This window comes from Hesperophylax consimilis, chromosome 21, assembly GCF_061612785.1.
Source record: "Hesperophylax consimilis isolate HC1 chromosome 21, BYU_Hcon_1.0, whole genome shotgun sequence".
In the NCBI taxonomy this organism is placed as follows: domain Eukaryota; kingdom Metazoa; phylum Arthropoda; class Insecta; order Trichoptera; family Limnephilidae; genus Hesperophylax; species Hesperophylax consimilis.
The window spans coordinates 15,399,343-15,420,795 of NC_142856.1; the positions used below are offsets into that span (position 1 = coordinate 15,399,343).

A 21,453-nucleotide genomic window follows, 5' to 3' on the forward strand; every position below is an offset into this window, starting at 1 on the left:
ATACTGAACTCGTAAATTACGTTTTTTCTACACTTTATATTATTTCAGTGCATATCGGTGCAGATCAGTAAACGTATGGCCAATGAAGCAAACCCATCAATAAACCATTCACATAAAATTGCTATACGGACGATTTGTTGTAATTTCTATTTTTTTGTGGTAATCTGGCGGCTCTCATGGACACAGACCGAGTGTTTTAAAGAAAAATTTGAGTTCGTTAAAGTAAGATAACTGTTTGCAGCGGAGCTCATCGTGGGACTTTTCTCTGCAGGTTCTTACAGCACTTGGTTTATGCCATCGATTCCTTACTGGCCAATGAAGAAGCCACATTAGGCGGTCTCACGATTCATGTTGTTGTAAACAGAAGGGTTTAAAGTTTAAAATTGGAATTCGTTTTATAAAAAAATTATGTTTCATAAAAAATTGATATTGTTTGAATTTTTAATAATAAAAAAACCTCTGTTGTTCCTAATTCAACAATCACTGCAAAAGAAAAATGTACATCTCATGCCTTTATTTTTTTATTTTCATACCGTTGAGATTTTCAAGAAGTTTTAACAGTTCGCCATTAAAGATTTTTTTTCTAAAAATGTAATGAAAATAAATTTCCTGAAAATAACGAATTCTTCAATAGTTACCAATATGTAATGAAATTAATGGTAGCTTCCTTACTCCGCTTACTTCTTAATACGAGCAAATTATTTTAGAAGAATCAATTATTTACGTCGGAGGAGATGGTAAAAGATGAATTTAAGTTAATTTTTTTTCAATTAAATTGTAGAATTTTCCTTTTCAAAATATCTTTTGTCCCCATGTTGGATTTTGTCAGTATGAAGTGGCAATTGCAGAAAGGATCTGCTTCAGTTTAAATACACACAAATGATTTAAATAATGGAAACTATGAAATTATAACCTGTTTCGTGCATTATATTACTATTACCCTTTAATGAATGCTAATTTTTCCGTCCCCCCTTTCGTGAATAATTGTCTCTTGTACTAATTAAGTTGAAACGAAGTGTTACTTCAATAATTTGAGCGAATTTATAATAATTTGGAGGAAGGAAACTATACCTGATTACCTATTGTACAAGGTATAATATAATGATAATAAGTGATTCAATCACTTCATGGTCGCTTTACGGTTGTATCAGAAATTATAAAATGCAAAAAAACCGTTAGTTTGGTTGATTTAAAAAGTTGCGTGCTGGTCAAAAATTCGTCAGTTCTTATCTACTTTTAATCAATTATGTAACTCACCAACACATGACAACCCTAGATTTTTAATTTTAAAGCGTGATTTTCCGATCATTTCCGATCTATATTTAGTTATATCTGTGATATGGCTGGCTGTCACTTTCGCTAATATTGTACTATTGTACGTTTTTCCAGTTTTATATGAGAAAAAGATGATGATTTCTTTTAGTGCCACGTCGAAATTGAGTAAGTTATTAGATTATTCACGAAAATATCTCTAATATCTAATATTTTAGCTCCACTATCGAAATAAAATAATAATATGGTTGAAACTTTCGCGAAGTAAACAAAACTTTTTTTCGTAATATTTTTGATAGTATTTTAAACTAAGTACCCTTAACTTTAAAATTGCTCATTGTTTTCCACCTAGTTTGCTAATTAATCCTCATTTTTAAAGATAATACATATCGTTACGGAGATTTTCATCCGCAAGGTCCAAGGTTCACATTTTAATTAGAATTTAATCTTCTGTATAACAATAAATATGTATGCAAATGTTTTGGTTTTAATGAAACTATATTTAAGCAAGTAACCATTATGTAATTCAATGCCACAATAAGTGTTATGTGTGATATATAGTCATACATACCTATATTATACCATTATCTTCTCTTATCAATCTTAAAATAGTTTTGTAAACAATGTAAAATTTGGGTTTTATTAGGTAATTTAATTATTTTTTTTAACGTTTTTACTACAAAATGTTAGTGATATAATAACTACGCTAGATTTTTTGATTAAGCGTTCTGTAATTATATTTACTTTTGTTTTTATCTGTCTTATTATGCTATTGTAAATTGTTTTTTGTTTTGATTTAGTATGGCGTGGTGCGGGCAGCCGAAGCTATGCCAGTTCTACTCCTAAGATAACCACTCACTACACGATTTATCCAAGAGACAACGATCCAAGATGGAAAGGTAAAATGTAACATTTTCCATTGGAATAACAGAGCACAAGGAGTATGTTTATCTGTTGAATAATTGATGCTTTTTGGCTAGATTTTACTAACTATTCATCCAGTTTTTTATAATGGTTACACCATTTATTTACATTAGCTCTGACATCACATCGGGAATAATATTATGACTGAATATTTATAGCTTTTACATTATGACTGGGTAATTGAACATTTCTTTTCCTATTTGCAGAAGCAAACATGGAAAGGTTTGTGGACGAAACAGACCTGCTAATTATTGGAGGGGGACCGGCGGGAATGGCCGCCGCTATTCGCGCCAAACAAATTGCTGAAAAAAATGAAAAGGTACCTACTTTTACATAATATTACATTAATCAGTATTTATACTTTTATTGTTGCATGATTGCAGTACCTACACAGTTAAAAAAGAAAAAATTTTCCCAACCCTTCTCAAATGATATTCTTATCACCCCTGATAACATATAACTTTGAAGTAGGTGACGACACTTAGATTTTGTTAATTTTGATTTGAAATATTTTTAAAATAGTCACATTCGTTAGTTCTTCTTTTGGTCGCCCTCAATGTTAAGTGAGTCAAGCAGCTGTTGTTACTACCAGATTTAAATAATTGATGACCTGATTTTAAATATATATATATTTTTTAAATTTTACAGTTAAAAAATAAAGAGAAAACATTATGGCGTCTTGTTTAATTGTTGACTGTGGGATAAATAAGTATTGTGGTTGACTCTGTCAGTACTGAGCGAGACAGATAGGTGATACAGTTGTAAATACGAATGTAGTAGGTAGATCGCTCTCTCACATCCCAGCTGCTAGCTAGTTAAGAAGTATCCGTAATCTTGTACTCGGTTTAATAAACGCAATAATCTATATTGGAGTATTACTTGAAGACTACCTAATCATACCGCACATCACATAAATAACCCAAAACAGTAATACAATCAAATAGATTTTTCAAATCTTATAAAAATTACGTGTCAAGCTAAAAATAGTTTACATGACCTAGAAATTTCAGGCAAGAAAAAGCTGTGCGAATTTCACCTGTAAAATTAAACATAATTTTGAATAAGATGTAATGAATAATTTTATTACTACCAGGAAATCAGAGTTGTGGTGGTTGAAAAAGCCGCTGCCATGGGAGGGCACACACTCTCCGGCGCTGTGATAGACCCCAAGGGGCTACAGGAGCTGATCCCCGACTGGAAGGAAAAAGGCGCCCCCTTAAACACACCTGTTACCAAGGATAAGTTTAAATACCTGACTGCTACGGGTGCACTGCCTATTCCCGTGTTCCCAGGTAGAGCTGAAATAAAACAATTTTTTTATTTTTATTTATTACTTGTAAATTATTTAACATTATAAATGATAACAATATGCAGACTTATATATATATATATATAATTTTTTCGTTTTTTGTTCTACTAATTTATTTATGATGCTTAACCTTTTGAACGCGTTAATTTGCTCCGTTTTATCTATACCCGTACGCGGTACATATTTTCAAATACCTATGCACGCAATTAAATGTCAAATTATAGCATTCTGGCATGATTTATTGGACTATATAGACAGAACAGATTATTCTTCACAATATGATAACAAATCCAAGTGTGTCAACATTCTTAGATGTTTATAAAGACAAAAACATAAAATTTCATACAAAGACGTAACGTATCTTTTGAATGTGGTCCCGCCATTCACTCGGCGTGTGTGTACTTAGGCCACTTCGTTGATAGACACAAGTGGGACACCATGAGCACTTATCATTTTTAGTTATGAAACCTTTTTCTAAAACTGAACACTTAAATTTTATGTCACTTAATATAGTAACAAAATTGGACTAACGCCATCCGTTGACAAAATTGTAAACTATAGCACTCGAAGGCGCAAAGAGGCTCACTTGATTATCAATGTTTTTTAATGAAATACAATTTTATTTTCGAGAAATTCTTGTAGATGTCAGCATCGTGATAGTTCTACGAATGTTCAAACGAGCGGGAAATAAATTTATGTCAAAATATCGCTGGAATATCGGCATTCAAAGTTTCCGTATCAACTGTTGATACAGCCGCGTGTGAGTATGGACTTTTTGCCGTAACAACAGTTGATACGGCCGCGTGCAAAGAGTTAAAATTGGGTAGTCATATGTGTATATGATCCACTGGCGGCTATCCCTGTAAGCAGGTGTCGCATGTTTGATGGCCTAGCGCACACATAGTTTTAAGTAAAAACAATTACGTGTTTTTTAAAGCATTTGTCAAGATTACTTACTTTGTAAATAGATGTTCTGTGGGAATTTTACATTACATTTTCTTCTAGAATGGGTGCTTTTAAAATTCCTGCTGCAAAGATACAAAAAAAGCACAAAACATAATTTAGTTATCACAATAATGCTGCAGCTCTTTCTTACATACTTCATAATGGTGTATAAGAGTTGTTAAAATGTACATATGTTTGCTCCCCCAAAGAAGTGCAATCATTATCATACATCTCCCTCATACGTATTAAAGAAATAAAACTCCGCGTACCATTGCCGTGGAAATTTAAAAGTACCTGATGGATAAAAAGTGAATTTTCACATTAATTTCGTTGCATTACATTTTATAATTAACCAATTCTTAGAAATTCAATTCTCAAATTGCACTTAACACATGTGTAAGCTAGGCCATCAATATGATTGTTGCAAATTTGCCCCATGCAGACCAAAAAAGGTAAAAAACAATGCTTCTTGCTATCTTTTGACGATGAGATAATGCACTTTTGCACCAACATGTTTGGTTCCAGCGACAATTTCAGATCCACCTCTGTTCAGAACGAGTGAGAGTGAATACGGATGCTTTCCATTATATTTTGCGAACTCAGACTAATTCAAATGCCTTCAGAATCAGATTCATTGGATGTGTTCCGGCCAGAACGACACTTTGTGTTTCTATTTTTTTTTAAATTTTCTTTATTTAGTGTTGTTTTTTGTTATGTATTACAATTTTTGGGTATGTTAAAACCACCAAGCTAGGCACACGCCTGTGTTGTGGTTGTTGATTGATGTGATTGTATAGACAGGTTTTAAAAGGCCATCAAAGGTTAAAATTAACTACAAAGTATTTAGATAGCTAAATAAAATTATAACTAGTGTTAAAGAAGTGTAAAGAAGCTAAATACATGATAATTTATTTTTTTGTCACAATGTGGCTGACACACGCTAGACAAAAAATGCAAGTAGAAAAAAAAAACATACCAACCAATTTATGATTTAAGATTTTCACGGCCAAAAGTATTTTTGATATTTGTTTATGCAGTGTTGCGCCAACTCCTTCTTTAGCCAACGTTTCGGCAACGTTACAGGGTCCATCATCAGGGCAGATGTGTAATTGATAGTGATGAAATGTGTGCTTAAGTACGTCTGTGCGATATCGTGTTGCCAGCTCCACTATTCTACGAGCTGGTTTTACAGTAAAATTTAAAATGGTTTTTTGCGTTTAGCTTTGGTGTAGCCGTCAATTGCGGGATACCAAGAACTATTGAGCTTAGCTCCGTTGTCTCTATTAATATTAATGGGATTTTTGTGAATTTCAATTGCTTCTGTAATTAGGCGAGCTCTGTGAGTTTTGGGTCTTCCCAGGACTTCAGGAACGAATCCAAAGTAATGGCCGGTTTCAATCAAATGCTCGGCGATTGCCGATTTGTCAGGATGGCCGAGTTTACATGCTCGAAAGTGTTCTGTTGTGTATTGTTCTGAAGGTGTGTATATTTTTTGGTAGATAACATTGTTTGACTAAAAGACCTTGAATTTTTTGTAGATAATGTTTTTTGACTTTAAACCCTCGAAATAACAAATTAGGCTATATATTTTGTTTTGGTTATTCTTAAGTTTTTTTTTCTTTTCTTCATTTATGTCCTGGAACCAATGATTATATAGAACCATCTGCATTCCAGGTCTCCCGATGTGGAACCACGGCAACTACATTGTGCGGCTGGGTCGCCTGGTGGCGTGGCTCGGCGAGCAGGCGGAGGCAGCCGGCGTGGAGGTGTACACGGGTACTGCGGCCGCCGAGCTGCTCTGGAAGGATGGCAAGCTCATCGGCGTGGCCACCAGCGACATGGGCATCGCCAAGGACGGTTCACCCAAGGACAACTTTGAGCGAGGGATGGAATTGCACGCCAAGTGCACCATCTTAGCAGAAGGTTAGTAAAATATAAACCAATTTACATAATAATCAAGATTATTTTTAGTCAATAAAAAACATAAAATCATTGAGCTGAAGCAGAAAAACTGTAACGGTGAACTCTGGCATTGTGAAATTTGAACATACAGTGAGTATTCTCTCGCTAATCTTCCACTCCAAAAACTAGGCGAGTGTTCAAGTAGTGGAAGCAGATGATTATAGCGTATAGGTACAAAATATGCAATAAAATAAAAGAGGTCGTAACTTGTACTGGTTTTATTTTAATTTTTACAGTGTCATGTTTACGCTTGCGAGAAGACTCCATTTTGTTAAATTATTCAAACTAAAAAAGTGGCAAAATAAAGGGAACAGAAACACATGCGACAGTTGTCAGAATACCGACAAAACACCGCCACTAAGTACTAAATAAATTCAATTTTCCGCCATTGAGAGGAATGTCAATGTCAGCATGCTATACTAGCGCGTGAGTTGTTGATATTGTCAATATTTTACTGGAGTTGGACGTATTATTAATATTGTAGGGTATTTGGTAAGAGTAAAGTAATCCAACATGTCTACAGAATTTACATACGAATACCGGCAAATTATAGAACTTGATTTTGTGCTTTCAACTATTGAAAAAAATGGTAGATTATAGCAGTATTATCAGAGTGGAAGCTACTCTCAATATCGCCCTGTTGTAAGACCACCATTCTGAATTGAAACATTTCTTGATATGGATTTAGCTGTATTTGGTGACCAGATCTGAATAGCCAGGTTTACCCCCCCTTCCTCTTCCTCATCTCCTTCTCCTCCCCACAAACTTCAGCCTCACAACATACCCCAATTGGCGATGCCATAGTCTCACTGGCTCTAGATGGCTGAGAGCATTTGGGACTCTTCTGTGGTATCCATTTAACAAAAACAAAACAAAAAGTTGTCAGATAATCGAGCGGCGAATTACTGAGAGCGTACTGCATTCATTTTACAGTCAATAAATGTTACAAGATGTCATATTATATTTCCATATTTTTCAATTATTCAATAAAGTAAGTAAGTAAGTAAGTTGAATCTCGGGCAAATCCGGGTAGTAACAGTAACCGCGGGTAGTATCACAAAATACTGTAGTGCAATAGTTAACGAGAAAAAATAAAATAAATCTGTTTTAGTCATTCAAAATATGTTTATAACCTTATTAGTTGCTTTATTTGCATTATTATCACTGTCGATAAGATTACTCTGCAATTGTCAACATTATTAATAACAATAAGTAATTAAGGCATTATTGATAATATATTCAATACATGCATACGATAATGTGAACTTTATTTCAGCTCCTTATGCATAATACAGAAATATTAAAATGAGTTATTTATCACCTAAAATTTGCACTCAGAGGTGACTCTTGACTTAACTTCACAGCGCGGCCATTTGATTACTTCACCCCGCCTCTAGAGCGGCATTGGCACCTGGCACTTCCAGTAGCTGCCTTTTTTGACGTGCTCTGTGCAACCTTCCTACTTAGTTTATCCTTCTTGACCTTCACTATGGGAATCAAGTTTTGTTCAGAAAAGCTCATTGCGTCCAACCGTGTTTGAAAACCATTGGAATGCCGACCGAACCCCGAAACACGCTGAAAAGATTTCATCTTTCCTTACATGATTTATTTGCTGAAAATTAGTATCTTTTCTTCTTTTGACACCCCTAATAATGTTGTTCATTACTTCCCAGTTACATAAATGAACTTATTTCGTTTTTTTTGTTTTAAATAATGTTTTTTGTGTTTTTAATGTGTGCCCAACAAACCCATTGTGCCTGAACTCAGGGTTAAGAGAGCTAGGCTTAGATTGAAAAATACAACTTTATTGAAGTTGTAGCTGAAATTATTTTTCATTCAATTTTTTGTGCCATATTATAGTATTTTTTAACAGAAATATTTAAATCATATACTTTTCTCCTCATCACTGCACAGTTATTGCTTAGCTAAATTTGCGTTATGTGTTTAAAAATCTGTCTTTTCTCTATTCCAGGTTGTCACGGCCACCTCTCGAAACAGGTGATCAAAAAGCTGAACCTGCGTGAGAAAGCTGAGCCCCAAACCTACGGTCTGGGGATCAAGGAGCTCTGGGAAGTCACCCCCGAAAACCACCACCCCGGCCTGGTGGAGCACACCGTAGGGTGGCCCCTGCCCAAGGACACCTACGGGGGCTCCTTCCTGTACCACCTGGCCCAGGAAGAAGGAGACGCTCCGATGGTGGCAGTTGGCTTTGTGATCGGGCTTGATTATACAAACCCGTATCTCAGTCCGTTCAGAGAGTTTCAGAAGTTTAAGACTCATCCAAGCGTCAGCAAGGTGTTTGAAGGTGAGTTTTACACTTTTTAAAGCGAATAAAAGCGTAATTTTAACACATTCTTTAACAATAATAAATATTTGGATGTTTTGTATAGCGCCATTTTTGTGCAAAATCACCTCAAGGGCCTTTGCAGATAAGTATTATGTTTAAAAAAAAAAAAAAAATTAGTCAATTTTCACAAATACGAGTTTAAGCATTCTGCTGATGTGCTCATATCTGATTTCACATAAAGTTTAACAGTAATTGAGTTGTTTTAAATTTAAAATAAGTTAATCCCTCCATCTCTCCAAATAAGAATCCAATCGAGCTTTAGATTGGTTTATGTTAATAGAATCGATGACATGTTGTGGAAGTTTGTTCCATGTATCCACTACTCTGTTTGCAAAGAAATGTTTCTTAGGATTGGATGACATGTTGTGGAAGTTTGTTCCATGTATCCACTACTCTGTTTGCAAGGAAGTGTTTCCTAGGATTGGATGCAAAAGGTGTTTTATTAATTTTTTTGAGAATCCCTTGAGATTTATATTTTTGTTGGTGGTGAATATTTCAAGGGCAACTATAATGTCCAGATAAAATTTTGAAAGTCTCAATCATATCACGCCTTTCTCTTCTTTATTTTAATTTTAGTAATCTGAATTCCTTGAGTCTATCTTCATATAACCGGTCTTTCAAGGCTCGTGGTATTATTTTTAATCTTCTCTGTACTCTCTCTATTAGATCTATCTATATCTTTCGCAAAATATGGACTCCGTATTTGGAAAGCATATTCCAGGAGAGGTTGCACATATGTTTTATATATTTTTAACATCAAGTCCGGTGTTAGTTAAAGGAAGGCTTTCCTGATTAAATATGTTGTTGAATTCGCTTTTGACAATCCCAGTGATATGCGGTTCCCATTTCAAGTCTTCTGATATGGTAACTCCTAGGCCTTGTAACGTCACTGCTTTTACCCATTAAGTTTGTATCCAAGCTTAGGGTTAGTTTTTCCAATATGTGTAGGACACTGCATTTCAACGTTGAGTTTTAGAAGCCAATCTTTTGTCCATTGATATACTTCATCAGTGGCGGCTCATCTACAGAGGTCTTTTGGTCAATAACCTCCCAAAGTATGCTGCAATAGTATTAATATGAAAAAAGGATTTAACAAACTACCCGATTATTCATTTATTATAATATTCGTACGGTAATAGCGAGTTCCAGTGCCGTCTAGCGTCCAAATGAGAAGCTACTATATGTACCTAGCATGTGTCACATCAAGTTTTGTCCCCAAGCTATCTCATTTCTTTCTCTTTGCTATACAGACAAAGGAGGTAAACACCATCGTGTCTGACGTATACTTAGTATCATACAAAATTTATTTAAAATGGATTTTCAGACATGACCGTGGTGAGATAGAGATATCTACGACCTAAGAACATTATTAGAGGGAGATGTGAAAAAATGTCAGTCGTAAGTTTTTTGTGTTATGAATGATAGCCATCTTGAACTTGAATATTAGTTTGCGAAATTGTTTATCCATTGTTGAGGTAATTTCCATGGAATAATTTAAAATGTCAAATTCTGTACATATCATATCGAAAGAAATCGCAAACAATTCATTGAATCACGACAAACAAAACAAATCATATATTCAAATAAAGTGACAGTTAGTTTATGTTACAGGAGAGAAAAATAAAGAGGTTAAAAACAAAAGTTATCATTTTTATCAATGCATTTGCGGGTGCAACTAAATGAATGTATAGGCACTTTTGCTTTCATTGTTTACTTTTTAAGTCTACTGATAAACAATGGACTGAGTTTGGAGTTAATACAAATTAAAACTATTAATAAGAAAAGATCTTTAAAAAAAACATTAATTAGTTATATGTATAAGTAAATAATCTTACATAAAACAATATTGTATTTCCGGCTTCGGAATAGGTGGGAACCGGAAAATTAATTACATACATTGGCATTTTTATAATATTCATTACGCATTAGCAATATGTATTAACATTTCATATTCATTTTTTTTCGATTGACCTTCCACTTCTGGACCCCTGGAGCCGCCTCTGTACTTCATATAAGTTGTTTTTATTTATTTATTTATTTATTTATTTGTTAAGACATACACAGTACAATTAGATACAATTAGATATTTTTAGTTATTACATAGTTGTAGTACCTATTACGTATGTCCATAAAATATCATTACGTAATTTCGCCTGAGATTGTTATAAAAGGAAGGAAGTGTGTGGATAAAAATAAAAATAATAAATAATAAATGAATTGAAAACAAGAATTATAATAAGCTCACGAATTGTAATTGACTGTTAATAAATAGGAGTTTTGAAAAATGATGTGAAAATATTTTTGAAATATGTCATGCTAAGAAATTTAATAAGTTAGTTTTGTATGTTAGAAAGAAATCATGAAAGATGTCTAAATGTATTAATTTTTCGTAATGGGTGTATGTTGTGATTGCGCGAGTAATAACTGAATTGTTTGCTGCATTGGTATTGTTGGCTTCAATATGAAATAGTGTAGTGTGCCTGGTACGCCTCGTTGGAACATTTAAACCAATTACGGATAGCAATTCGGGACAATCTATTTTATTATTTAGCAGATTATGTAGAAACAACAGGTCTGACAATGTGCGTCTTTTTTGTAAAGTTAACATATTATTTGTAGTATTGTTGTATTTCTTGAGTAAATGTTTCGAAAATTTATTCTGTATACTTTCTACTAAATCTATGTATACCTTATATTGAGGATTCCATATTGTGGAAGCATACTCCAGTGGACTTCTGACCAATGAACAAAACAACATTTTCAGAGTTTTAGCACTTTTGAAAACTTTGCATATTCTTAATAAGAAACCTAGCATTCTGTAGGATTTTGAAATAATGTGTTCAATGTGCTTGTCAAAAATTAATTTGCTATCTAAGTAAACACCTAGATCTTTACACGTAGACATAGGTTGTAAAGGTTTGTTATTCAAGTTGTATGGATAGATGATTTTGTTTTTATTTCTAGTAAATGTAATCGAGTGACACTTAGATATGTTTAAGGACAATAAATTTGATTCACAGTATATGCACAAATTATCAAGATCGCTTTGCAATTCCATACAATCGGATAAACACTGTATAGCTTTATAAATTTTCATGTCATCCGCGTATAAAACAAAGTAACTATTTTTAAAGCAAACGTAAATGTCATTTATATAAATATTAAATAAGAGTGGTCCAAGATGCGACCCCTGGGGCACACCTGAGACGATTTCCGTTAAGCAAGATGCAAAACCATTGACAACCGTGATTTGGTGCCGATTATTGACGTATGATGCGATCCATCTATAGAGGTCACCGTGAATTCCTAGACCTAATAACTTTTGTAAAAGAATATAATGATTAACACGGTCAAATGCTTTAGAATAATCCGTATAAATGGCATCTACCTGGCATCGCATATCCATATGAGCATGAAGAAAATTTGTAAAAAATGCCAGATTTGAAGTTGTGGAGCGATTTTTGATGAAGCCGTGTTGATTATTTAAGAGTGAGGGTGAGATAGTTGAATATAATTGATCGTAAACAATTTTTTCCAATACTTTACTTAGTATTGGTAATTTGGATATAGGTCGATAGTTCGAGACATCATTTTTACTGCCATTTTTATATATTGGGGTAATCAAGGCTGTTTTCCACTTGTCGGGAAATGTTCCTTCAGTTAACGACAGTTTGAAAATAGCAAAAATGGGGGGTGTCAATTGTTTACTACAATAATTTATGAAGATCCCTGGAAGTTGATCATCCCCTGGTCCCTTTTTGATATCAATGGACTTAAGGTATTTGAATGTGATGTCTTCATTGATCTCGATTGAGTTGATTATGCTATTTGAATTAGAGCAAAAACTGGCATTGCTTGTATGTGCAGGTTGAGCATTAGAAAATACAGATCCAAAATACTCAGAAAATAAGTTGGCTACTCCTCTACTGTCATTAGCAGTTTTTTCACCGTAAATCATATGATCAGGGATGGCAGGAGATTTTCTTTGAGAATTGACGTAGGACCATATTTTTTTAACATTATGCTGTATACCGGATTCTATCGTAGAAATGTAGGTTTTGTAAGCTGCTGAAGCGACTGTTTTTTGCCTTTTGCGAAGCAATGAAAATGAAAGATAATCAAGGGGGTTCCGATGGCGCTTCCATTTTCTAAAGAATTTTAATTTTTCGTTTGTTATTTTTATTAAGGCTGCCGTGTACCATAGTGGGTATTTTCCAGATTTTACAACTTTCTTAGGAATAAACACTTCGATAATCTGTTCAATTATAGCATAAAACGAATTTAACGCTGTATTTACATCCGGTGCATTTATAACGGTTGACCAGTCGGTTTCTTTCAGTCTCTCATTGATCTCTGCATAATCTGCTTTATGGAATAATTTTATTGTTCGAGGAGTTGAGAGGGTTGCAATAGTGGATGGAAATTCTAGTTCTACAATCAATGATTTATGATGAGCATCTTCTTTAACTAATGGGTGGTCGGCAAGCGACACATTAACTGAAGTGTTACAGAAGACGAGGTCCAGAATTCGACCGAATTTGTTAGGTAAATGGTTAAATTGGGTTAAATTTGCAAAAGATAAGCAGTTAAGTAACGCGAGTGCACATTGATCTCTATTACTTGGCATTTGTTGATTATTCCATTCGATATTGGGCATGTTATAGTCGCCAATGATTAAAAACTTGTCATTGGGAAAACGGATTGTTAAGTCAGAAATAGTATTGGTATGACTAGTAAATAATGCTAATCTTTCTGATGATGTTAATTTTGGACCGACGCTAGGTAAATACACGCAGCACATATGAATATTATAACAATGACGATTCGATTTTGATGTATTGACAGTTATCCAGATATCCTCAGCGTCTGATTTCCAAGAGCGGGGGGTAACAAAAAAATCTTTTTTAATTCCTATGAGTACGCCTCCGCCAGTTGATTTACTAGTGCGGTGTATATCTCTATCATTTCTGTAAACAGAATAGCGATTATCAAATAATTCCTCATCTCGGATACTATCAACCAACCAACTTTCCGTAATGAAGATCAAGTCATAATTATTGAGCAGTATATTTTGATGAAATTCCTGTGTTTTCGAGCGCAAACCTCTTGAATTTTGATAAAAAATTATTAATGAATCATGCATTGCGAATTTTCGGTAATTACATTATTATGTTCGGTTTCTGTAGAATATATTTGAAGAATATTATATTCTAGAGTTATGTTATTAGTCATGAGTCCACTGGGCTTAGCAAAGCACAACACACTATTATTATGAATTAAAGTGAGTGAGTATATTATAGAATGTAGTAGTGAGCAGTTAGTGTAATTATTAGCATGTGGGGTTAATGTAAAAAGGGTGATATTGAAAAAAATATGAAAAAAAATACGAAAAAAATAGTAGTTATCAGAGGATAGGTGGTTTAACATTGCAATGGTAGTTAGACAAGGTTTTTTAGCTGTAATTCGCATGAGACGTGTATGGGTGGTGATGTTTCGTTTTTCCGTAGGTAGATTTTTGCACTTCTTATCCATAAAAACTGATAGTTGTGTTCGTTTTTAAATGCTTTAGCGCACCTCAATATAGATTTATTCTTCCGCGTGAGATGGTCGTTGATGAAGATCCTCTGGTCAGCTCCAACCATCCCGATGGCCTTGGTAGTGATTCCTTTTCTTTTTTTGATGGCTGCGACGAATTCGTCCTTCTTCTTGCGGGAGGTGAATTTGGCGATTATGTTGCCCGAACGTCCATCTGTCGTGGCTTGTGTACGATGGCGCTTACTGATTCTGCTAACGTATTCAATGTCGCTTTGATGGAGAGGGCATCCAATGACTGTTGCGATATTCGACATCATGGTAGGTAGATTCTCGTTGGTGGTCTCAGGCATTCCATGTATTTCTATATTGTTGGATAGAAGTTCCTGGTCCCTTTCATTGTTTCCCCTCTCTAACATGAAAACTGTTTGTTTTAATTCTGAGACCTCCATTTCTAGCTTATCAATTTTAGCTAATTTTTCGTTTATAGATTTCATATTACTTGAAAAATCTTCCATGACATTATTATTATAAATGATGACTTTTTCGAATTCCGCCATTTTACTGCTCATTTTTTCTATTTGTAGCGCCATTTTTCTAATCTCAACAGTTAGGAGTACGTTGCTTTGATCTGAGGAGCAGGATTGGGTATCTAAATTGTCCAAGGTTTGGATACAATTATTGCACTCCCACGCATCCTTTTTACCTTGCGACATGCGTTTAAAAACACTTGCCGGAATATCAGCGCATTCGAAATGGATGGTGCATTTGCAGGTTGAACACTTTATACACTCAGCCACTTTCAGATGCTTAACGCAATATTTGCATGTTGAATCCATTTTATGTTTGGCTTGTGGCTGCAATAGGTTACAATACTGTGGGTAGCTTGAAGATTTTTGAAGAATAACTAAAACTCTAGATTTAGCACTTTTTACACTCCAGACAAGCACTCACTTTCGTATTTTAATGCACTTCTATAAATATTATCAGCTGGTATAAAAATTGTAGGATAAGGGTCGATGTTTTTAGAAGAAAATATAAGATTAATAGGGAGCGAAATGACAAACGTCAGACTTGTGATGATTGTTTTACAGTTGGTCGTGATGTATATGTGGGTCGGCAAAGAATTTTATATCATCTACGAATCAGCTAGAATACGATTTTATTATGTTAATTGTGAATGGGTGTTCCGCTTGTATCATCTGTGAATCCGCTGGAATCTGATTTTATTATGTTACTTGTGTGTTCTGCTTGTGTCCGTCGAGTTTTAGCTGCATGCTTGAATGATTGTGAATAGATGTTCCCTTGTGTCCGTCGAGTTTTAGCTGAATGCTTGAATGATTGTGAATGGATGTTCCCTTGTGTCCGTCGAGTTTTAGCTGCATGCTTGAATGATTGTGAATGGATGTTCCCTTGTGTCCGTCGAGTTTTAGCTGCACGCTTAAATGATTGTGAAGGGATGTTCCCTTGTGTCCGTAGAGTTTTAGCTGCATGCTTGAATGATTGTGAATGGATGTTCCCTTGTGTCCGTCGAGTTTTAGCTGCACGCTTAAATGATTGTGAAGGGATGTTCCCTTGTGTCCGTAGAGTTTTAGCTGCATGCTTGAATGATTTTTGTAATTATAGTTGAAGACTTTTTTGTTGGAAACCTTTTTGTTACACTGGAAATTGGATGACACCATTTATTACAATAAAAATATTTACCCAATTAATTGCATAATTATTCATTCCCTGATGTCAGCATGTGTTATTAGGGAAGTGAACATGGAACTGAACATTCGCCTTGTTAGAAATTATGTTTCATAAAAGAATTACTGTCGAGGCATTTATGTAGAAAGGTGTTTGATTGAAGTGTGAGTTTTGCAAAAGAATTTTATTTAATTTATTCAATGTTTCTTTCAGGGGGCACCCGTGTAGGCTATGGAGCGAGGGCCCTCTGTGAAGGGGGGCTGCAGTCCCTCCCCCGCTTGACCTTCCCTGGAGGCTGCCTCGTGGGAGACGCAGCAGGGCTTCTCAATGTTCCTAAAATTAAGGGCACACACAACGCTATCAAGAGCGGTGAGCTTTTCTTCTTCTATTTGTTGTTATACTACGGTGTAATTTTTTTACCACCGTTTATGATGGGAGTGGGGGCTCTTGTAAGCATAAATGAATTTCATGGCGAGTTTCAGTGATTCTACTACCTGAAATTTTTTTTTTTTTTAATTTTTACTTCCAATCCAGTGATTTATCACGGGTTAGTTATATATAAAAAAAAAACAAATATTAAAAAAAACCTACTATTACAGGTTCCTTGGCAGCAGACGCAGCCTGCGAGATGATCATGCAAGAGGGCACTGACGTTACGGAGCCCTCCTCCTACGAGACGGCCCTCCGCTCCTCCTGGGTTTGGAAGGAGCTGAAAGCCGTCAGGAACTGCAGACCTTCCTTCCACTCCAGCCTGGGCTTGTTTGGGGGCATCATCTACTCCGCCTTCTCCACCTTGCTTGGGGGACGGGAGCCATGGACTCTCAGCCACGGAGGTAATGGGAGATGAATAATTAATTTTGGGTGGCGGGTATGTGTACTGCCGCACCAGGAACCTTTCATTGGATAACTAAGACCTCTGCGCCAATGATCACACTAAGTGGCAAGCTGCGGCCGGTGATTTAGCTGGGGGGCCCGGGTTCATTTTCCATGTTCCGGTGGCCGATGCGTCTGAGTCAGATTGGAAGGAGCCGGTTGAGGAAGACCCTTTGACTTCTCCAACCGACTCTCTTGACCCATCGCCGGCAATGCGTGGGAGGGATGGATTTATACGTCCGTTACTCCTGGACACACTGACCCCCAGATTCCTATCCTTAATTACCGTATTGGTAATTAGGCGTGCTCGGTGCATATTGGGTCTTCCGAGGACTTCCGAGGACTCTTCCCATGACCGGTTTGAATTAAGTGTTCGGTAATTGCCAATTTGTCCGGATGGCCGATTTTGCACGCCTCATTTAGATGATATTTAATTTCAGCTGCTGATTCAACAAGACTGCTGCCAGCCGCCCAGTGCACCCCCATTGACTATCCCAAACCAGACAACAAGCTGACCTTCGACATCCTCAGCTCCGTTGCCCTCACAGGTACTAACATATTTGTGGTTGAAATACTCAGTGTCACCTGTAAAATAAAACTGGGTTACTTAAAATACTGCCTGTTATTATATTTGCACAACTTCATTATTTATAATTCACTAACCCTAGGAATGTGGAACTTTTCTCTACATACTGTATATAATAAATTAGATCAATAAGCCAATCATGAAACTGGCCACATCTCTGAACAGATGGTAACTAAGATAGTAGTCCCTAATTTCAATAAATCAGTGAAATCCCTGCGCAAGTTTATAGGACTTGAATTCAAATTGAAATATTTATTGGGTCTCGAAGTGGAGCTAAACACACACCAAGAGTGCACACTAGAGTTCAGCTTACTTACAAAGTGCATTTTATGTTGATTAACTATAGTTATAGCTATAATTATCATAATGTTTGTATTGCACAGGAACAAACCACGAGGGTGACCAACCTGCCCATCTCACTCTGGCTGATGACAGCATCCCCGTTCAGAAGAATTTGGCTATCTACGATGGACCAGAAGGCAGATACTGTCCTGCAGGTATAAATTTACATTATATTAAAGCTACCTTTCCGAGCAACGAATTCTACAATATTGATTGACTTTGTGATTGATTTACAAGTGCATATTATGTATTGCTGCAAAGATTGCATACCCAATGTCAATACTACATATAACCAAGTTTTAACTGGAGTTTCTACTGCAGAACAATGTAAAAAGATTACTGTTTAACTCTTTTTGCACTCCTTTCTGTTCTTTGGCATCGTTGGTCAACTATAGTATTTTTAATTTTTTTACTATGCTATAGAAAATAGAAAAAATGTCTATTCACTAAGAAGTGGTAAACTCGTACATTTTAACAAAGTATTTATGAAGAATTCATTTTATAACCAATACGGAATCTCTAAATATGTTTGTTCTGCATTAAACCAGTTTGCCAAGTAGCATTTTTGGAAACTGTTTAGAATACATAATAATAATGTTTTCAATCATCAAACCAACTTGTATATTATGTAATTCCAGGAGTATACGAATTCGTCCCCATGGAAGAAGGAGACGGCCTGCGATTGCAGATCAATGCACAGAACTGCATCCACTGCAAGACTTGCGACATCAAGGACCCTTCGCAGAACATCAACTGGGTGGTGCCGGAGAGCGGAGGCGGTCCCAATTACAACGGGATGTAGATGGTCCAGTGCCACCTAATCTAGCATAAATAGACGCCTTAAAAAATGTCCAGGGCAAAACAGTTAACTGAGATTTATAACTGATTAAGTAACCATCACACCATTTCTCCACAGTGGGGCGTTGGTGTGGATTGCACGCCACATAAATCTTGTCTTTTTTATTACTTAAATCTAAGGGGTCAATCTGGCGTGTAAATAGTTGGATGACTTTAGGGAGATGAAGTTAATTGAATTGGGCAAAGCCAGGATCAAAGCGATTTCTGACTAAATTGGATGCATCTGGACTAAACAGAGTTTTCGCCATTCATACTATAGGTTCTGCTCAAATCCCAAAGATCAACATAGAACACGGATTTGCACAAACAATTACATTTCATATCAGACATTTTCACTTTATTATGAAATTTTGATTTTATGAATTCTTTCGTAATCCTCTAACTAGCTAGGGCTTATAACAATACCCTTTCATATGTCTAACTAACTAGTACTGCGGTTTACTTGGCCTTTTTACTATTACCATCTAATGGTTGTATTTACTTGACTGATTTTACATTACATTAATATGTTTTACGAGGAAAATTTCTTATCTGGATAAAAAACCTCATACAAGAAAGAGAAAAAAGTTCAGAACTTTATATTCAATTTTACCACTATGATTTACTTGGGCTGCGTTCTTTTCAGCTCAGTGATCCTGCTGCACCTTCATATCTGGATTTACCTGCATGTAAGGGAAAAAACGGTTATAAACATGTTATATTTTTACTTGATTATGCTGTGTATTCCTCAACTTCTACTCTACACTTACTTCAACATGTCCAAATCTTACGACCCTTTCTTTATCTTGTTCGTTGCGCTTGATTTACCTCGGGGATCTTACTTCTACTGCTTCCAATCTGCTTTGGTCCTTTTTATGCCAATTCCATGCACACTGCCACATAATATCGTGATTAATATCAGAACTCCTTTACGGACTGCTAGTCTCGCTTCCTTTGACAACTTTTTGTTACGAATGTGAACTCTTTTCACCTTTAGGTTATTCTCTTAATTTAAGCTTTAGTTTATTTGTATTGATACGGAAACGGTCTACATAGCTTTCATAAGCACTCGGGCTATATGCACAATGTGTTACACATATTTTTGGAAGTATGGGCTACACCCTTAGTTCACTAAGGTTGTCTTTGGGGGTTTGGCTATTTCCCCGATTCCACAATCTGGTATTCAACTCTCCATGTATTTCCCATCTTGAAAGGTCTTTGACACCATAGATGAATGGGTGTTTCTTCAACTTTAGTTTTACAAACACTGGATTATTTGTTGCCCTCTGGACCAGAGGATCTACCCAAACCTAACCTAACATAACAAGATAACATAACCTAACCTTTTATAGGTTGTTTAATTTCATAAAAAGTGCTCCTTGCATTTTCTATAGTAAAATGTTCCTTGAATGTACTGAAATGTCAGTTAACATGATCTGTTTTGGTTTACATTGTACATACAGTGTTTTTAATGCATTGATATGCCCTGGTTCCCGCTATGAATATACATTTTGTGTTTATGCAACATTGTATGTACAGGTATATTTCCTATCTCATACAGAGCCAATGAATCTTAGAGCTCTTTAAAAGTGATCAAAGTTTTCACCTCTGTTTGAAAATATATATGTTTTAGGGTGAATTGCCTAATACAAAAAAAAAATATATATATATATAGAATACACATAATACATATACACATATTATGCTATTTTGGTGATGTACTGCAGGTGGGTATTCCAAACTAGTTAAAAACAGTTTGAACCACTATCGGTGTGATGCTTTGCCCATAAATAGGTTACATAACTATATGTCATTAGGTTTTGAAAAATGACAGTACCTAGCTGTTATTATTATTAATGTTTTGAAATTCTATGTACTGAGAAAATCTTGCATATAATATGTTAGTTATTCAGCGCAACATAAAATTATATCACAATTAATAACAGATGCAGGGTATAAAAATTGTTTTAAAACTTATGTTTTATTTTAACCATTTACAACTACTATGTTATTCATTTTTTAAACCTTTTATGTATTTGTTCTCAAACACACTTTTTAATATTTTATGAATGTATGTAATACATCGTCCACATTGTAAAATGTCAAAGGTTTAAGATTACAAAAAGATTTATAAATTAAGATTGTAAATATTGTAAGATGAATTAATGTTTACTGTTATACACCAAGTGTTAAATAAAAAATATCTTTTTTACAAATAATTTCAATTTTATACTGTTTTAATTTGTTGGGTTTCCATCCTGCCATTATTTTCATCCATTATTATTATTATAATTGTCGGATGGAATTAAGGACGGGTTGTTACAGAGAATTTGAACAATTAATCAAATTTCAACATTTTTTTTCTGTGAAAGTCCTATTCAAGTTCTTTTACTATATCAGTATCTAGTTGCTTGACAGAACTGAAATAATAACAACTTGAAAAAATCTTTCACAGAATTTGAAAATTAACTTTGAAAATTTTCAAATTTTCAAAGTTAATTTTCAAATTCTGTGAACTTTAATAACTTTGAAAATTTTCAAATTCTCCGAAACAACCCGTCCTAAGTTTACTGTCACCAAATCTAATTGAGACAGCTTAAAATCAATTGTTTATTCGCTGACGGGTGCAGATGATGCTGTACACAACTCGGAAAAAAAATGACTGGATAATGATTTGAAAAAAAAAAAGAAGTTAAATTTGTTACTTTGTTGTGTAAAAAACTAAAAATATACAGAAAAGTGAGATACAGTTAATACCCATTTAAAATAAAAAAACACACTTTATTTAATTTAGATAATAGTGAGAAGCAAGTATTTCAATTTCCAGATGGAAAT

General features: G+C 35.0%; 1 protein-coding gene across 1 annotated transcript; it reads left to right on the forward strand.

Annotated features, from left to right (window-relative positions):
- Positions 1–1,333: 1,333 nt before the first annotated feature.
- Etf-QO (electron transfer flavoprotein-ubiquinone oxidoreductase) lies at positions 1,334–20,843 on the forward strand. The gene is made up of 11 exons (XM_089644749.1): positions 1,334–1,440; positions 2,073–2,171; positions 2,403–2,515; positions 3,290–3,488; positions 6,125–6,373; positions 8,385–8,717; positions 16,194–16,349; positions 16,580–16,813; positions 17,294–17,401; positions 17,823–17,936; positions 18,420–20,843. Exons 1-11 carry the CDS (start codon positions 1,407–1,409, stop codon positions 18,581–18,583), a joined length of 1,803 nt encoding a protein of 600 aa, XP_089500875.1. The 5' UTR covers positions 1,334–1,406; the 3' UTR covers positions 18,584–20,843.
- Positions 20,844–21,453: the final 610 nt, after the last annotated feature.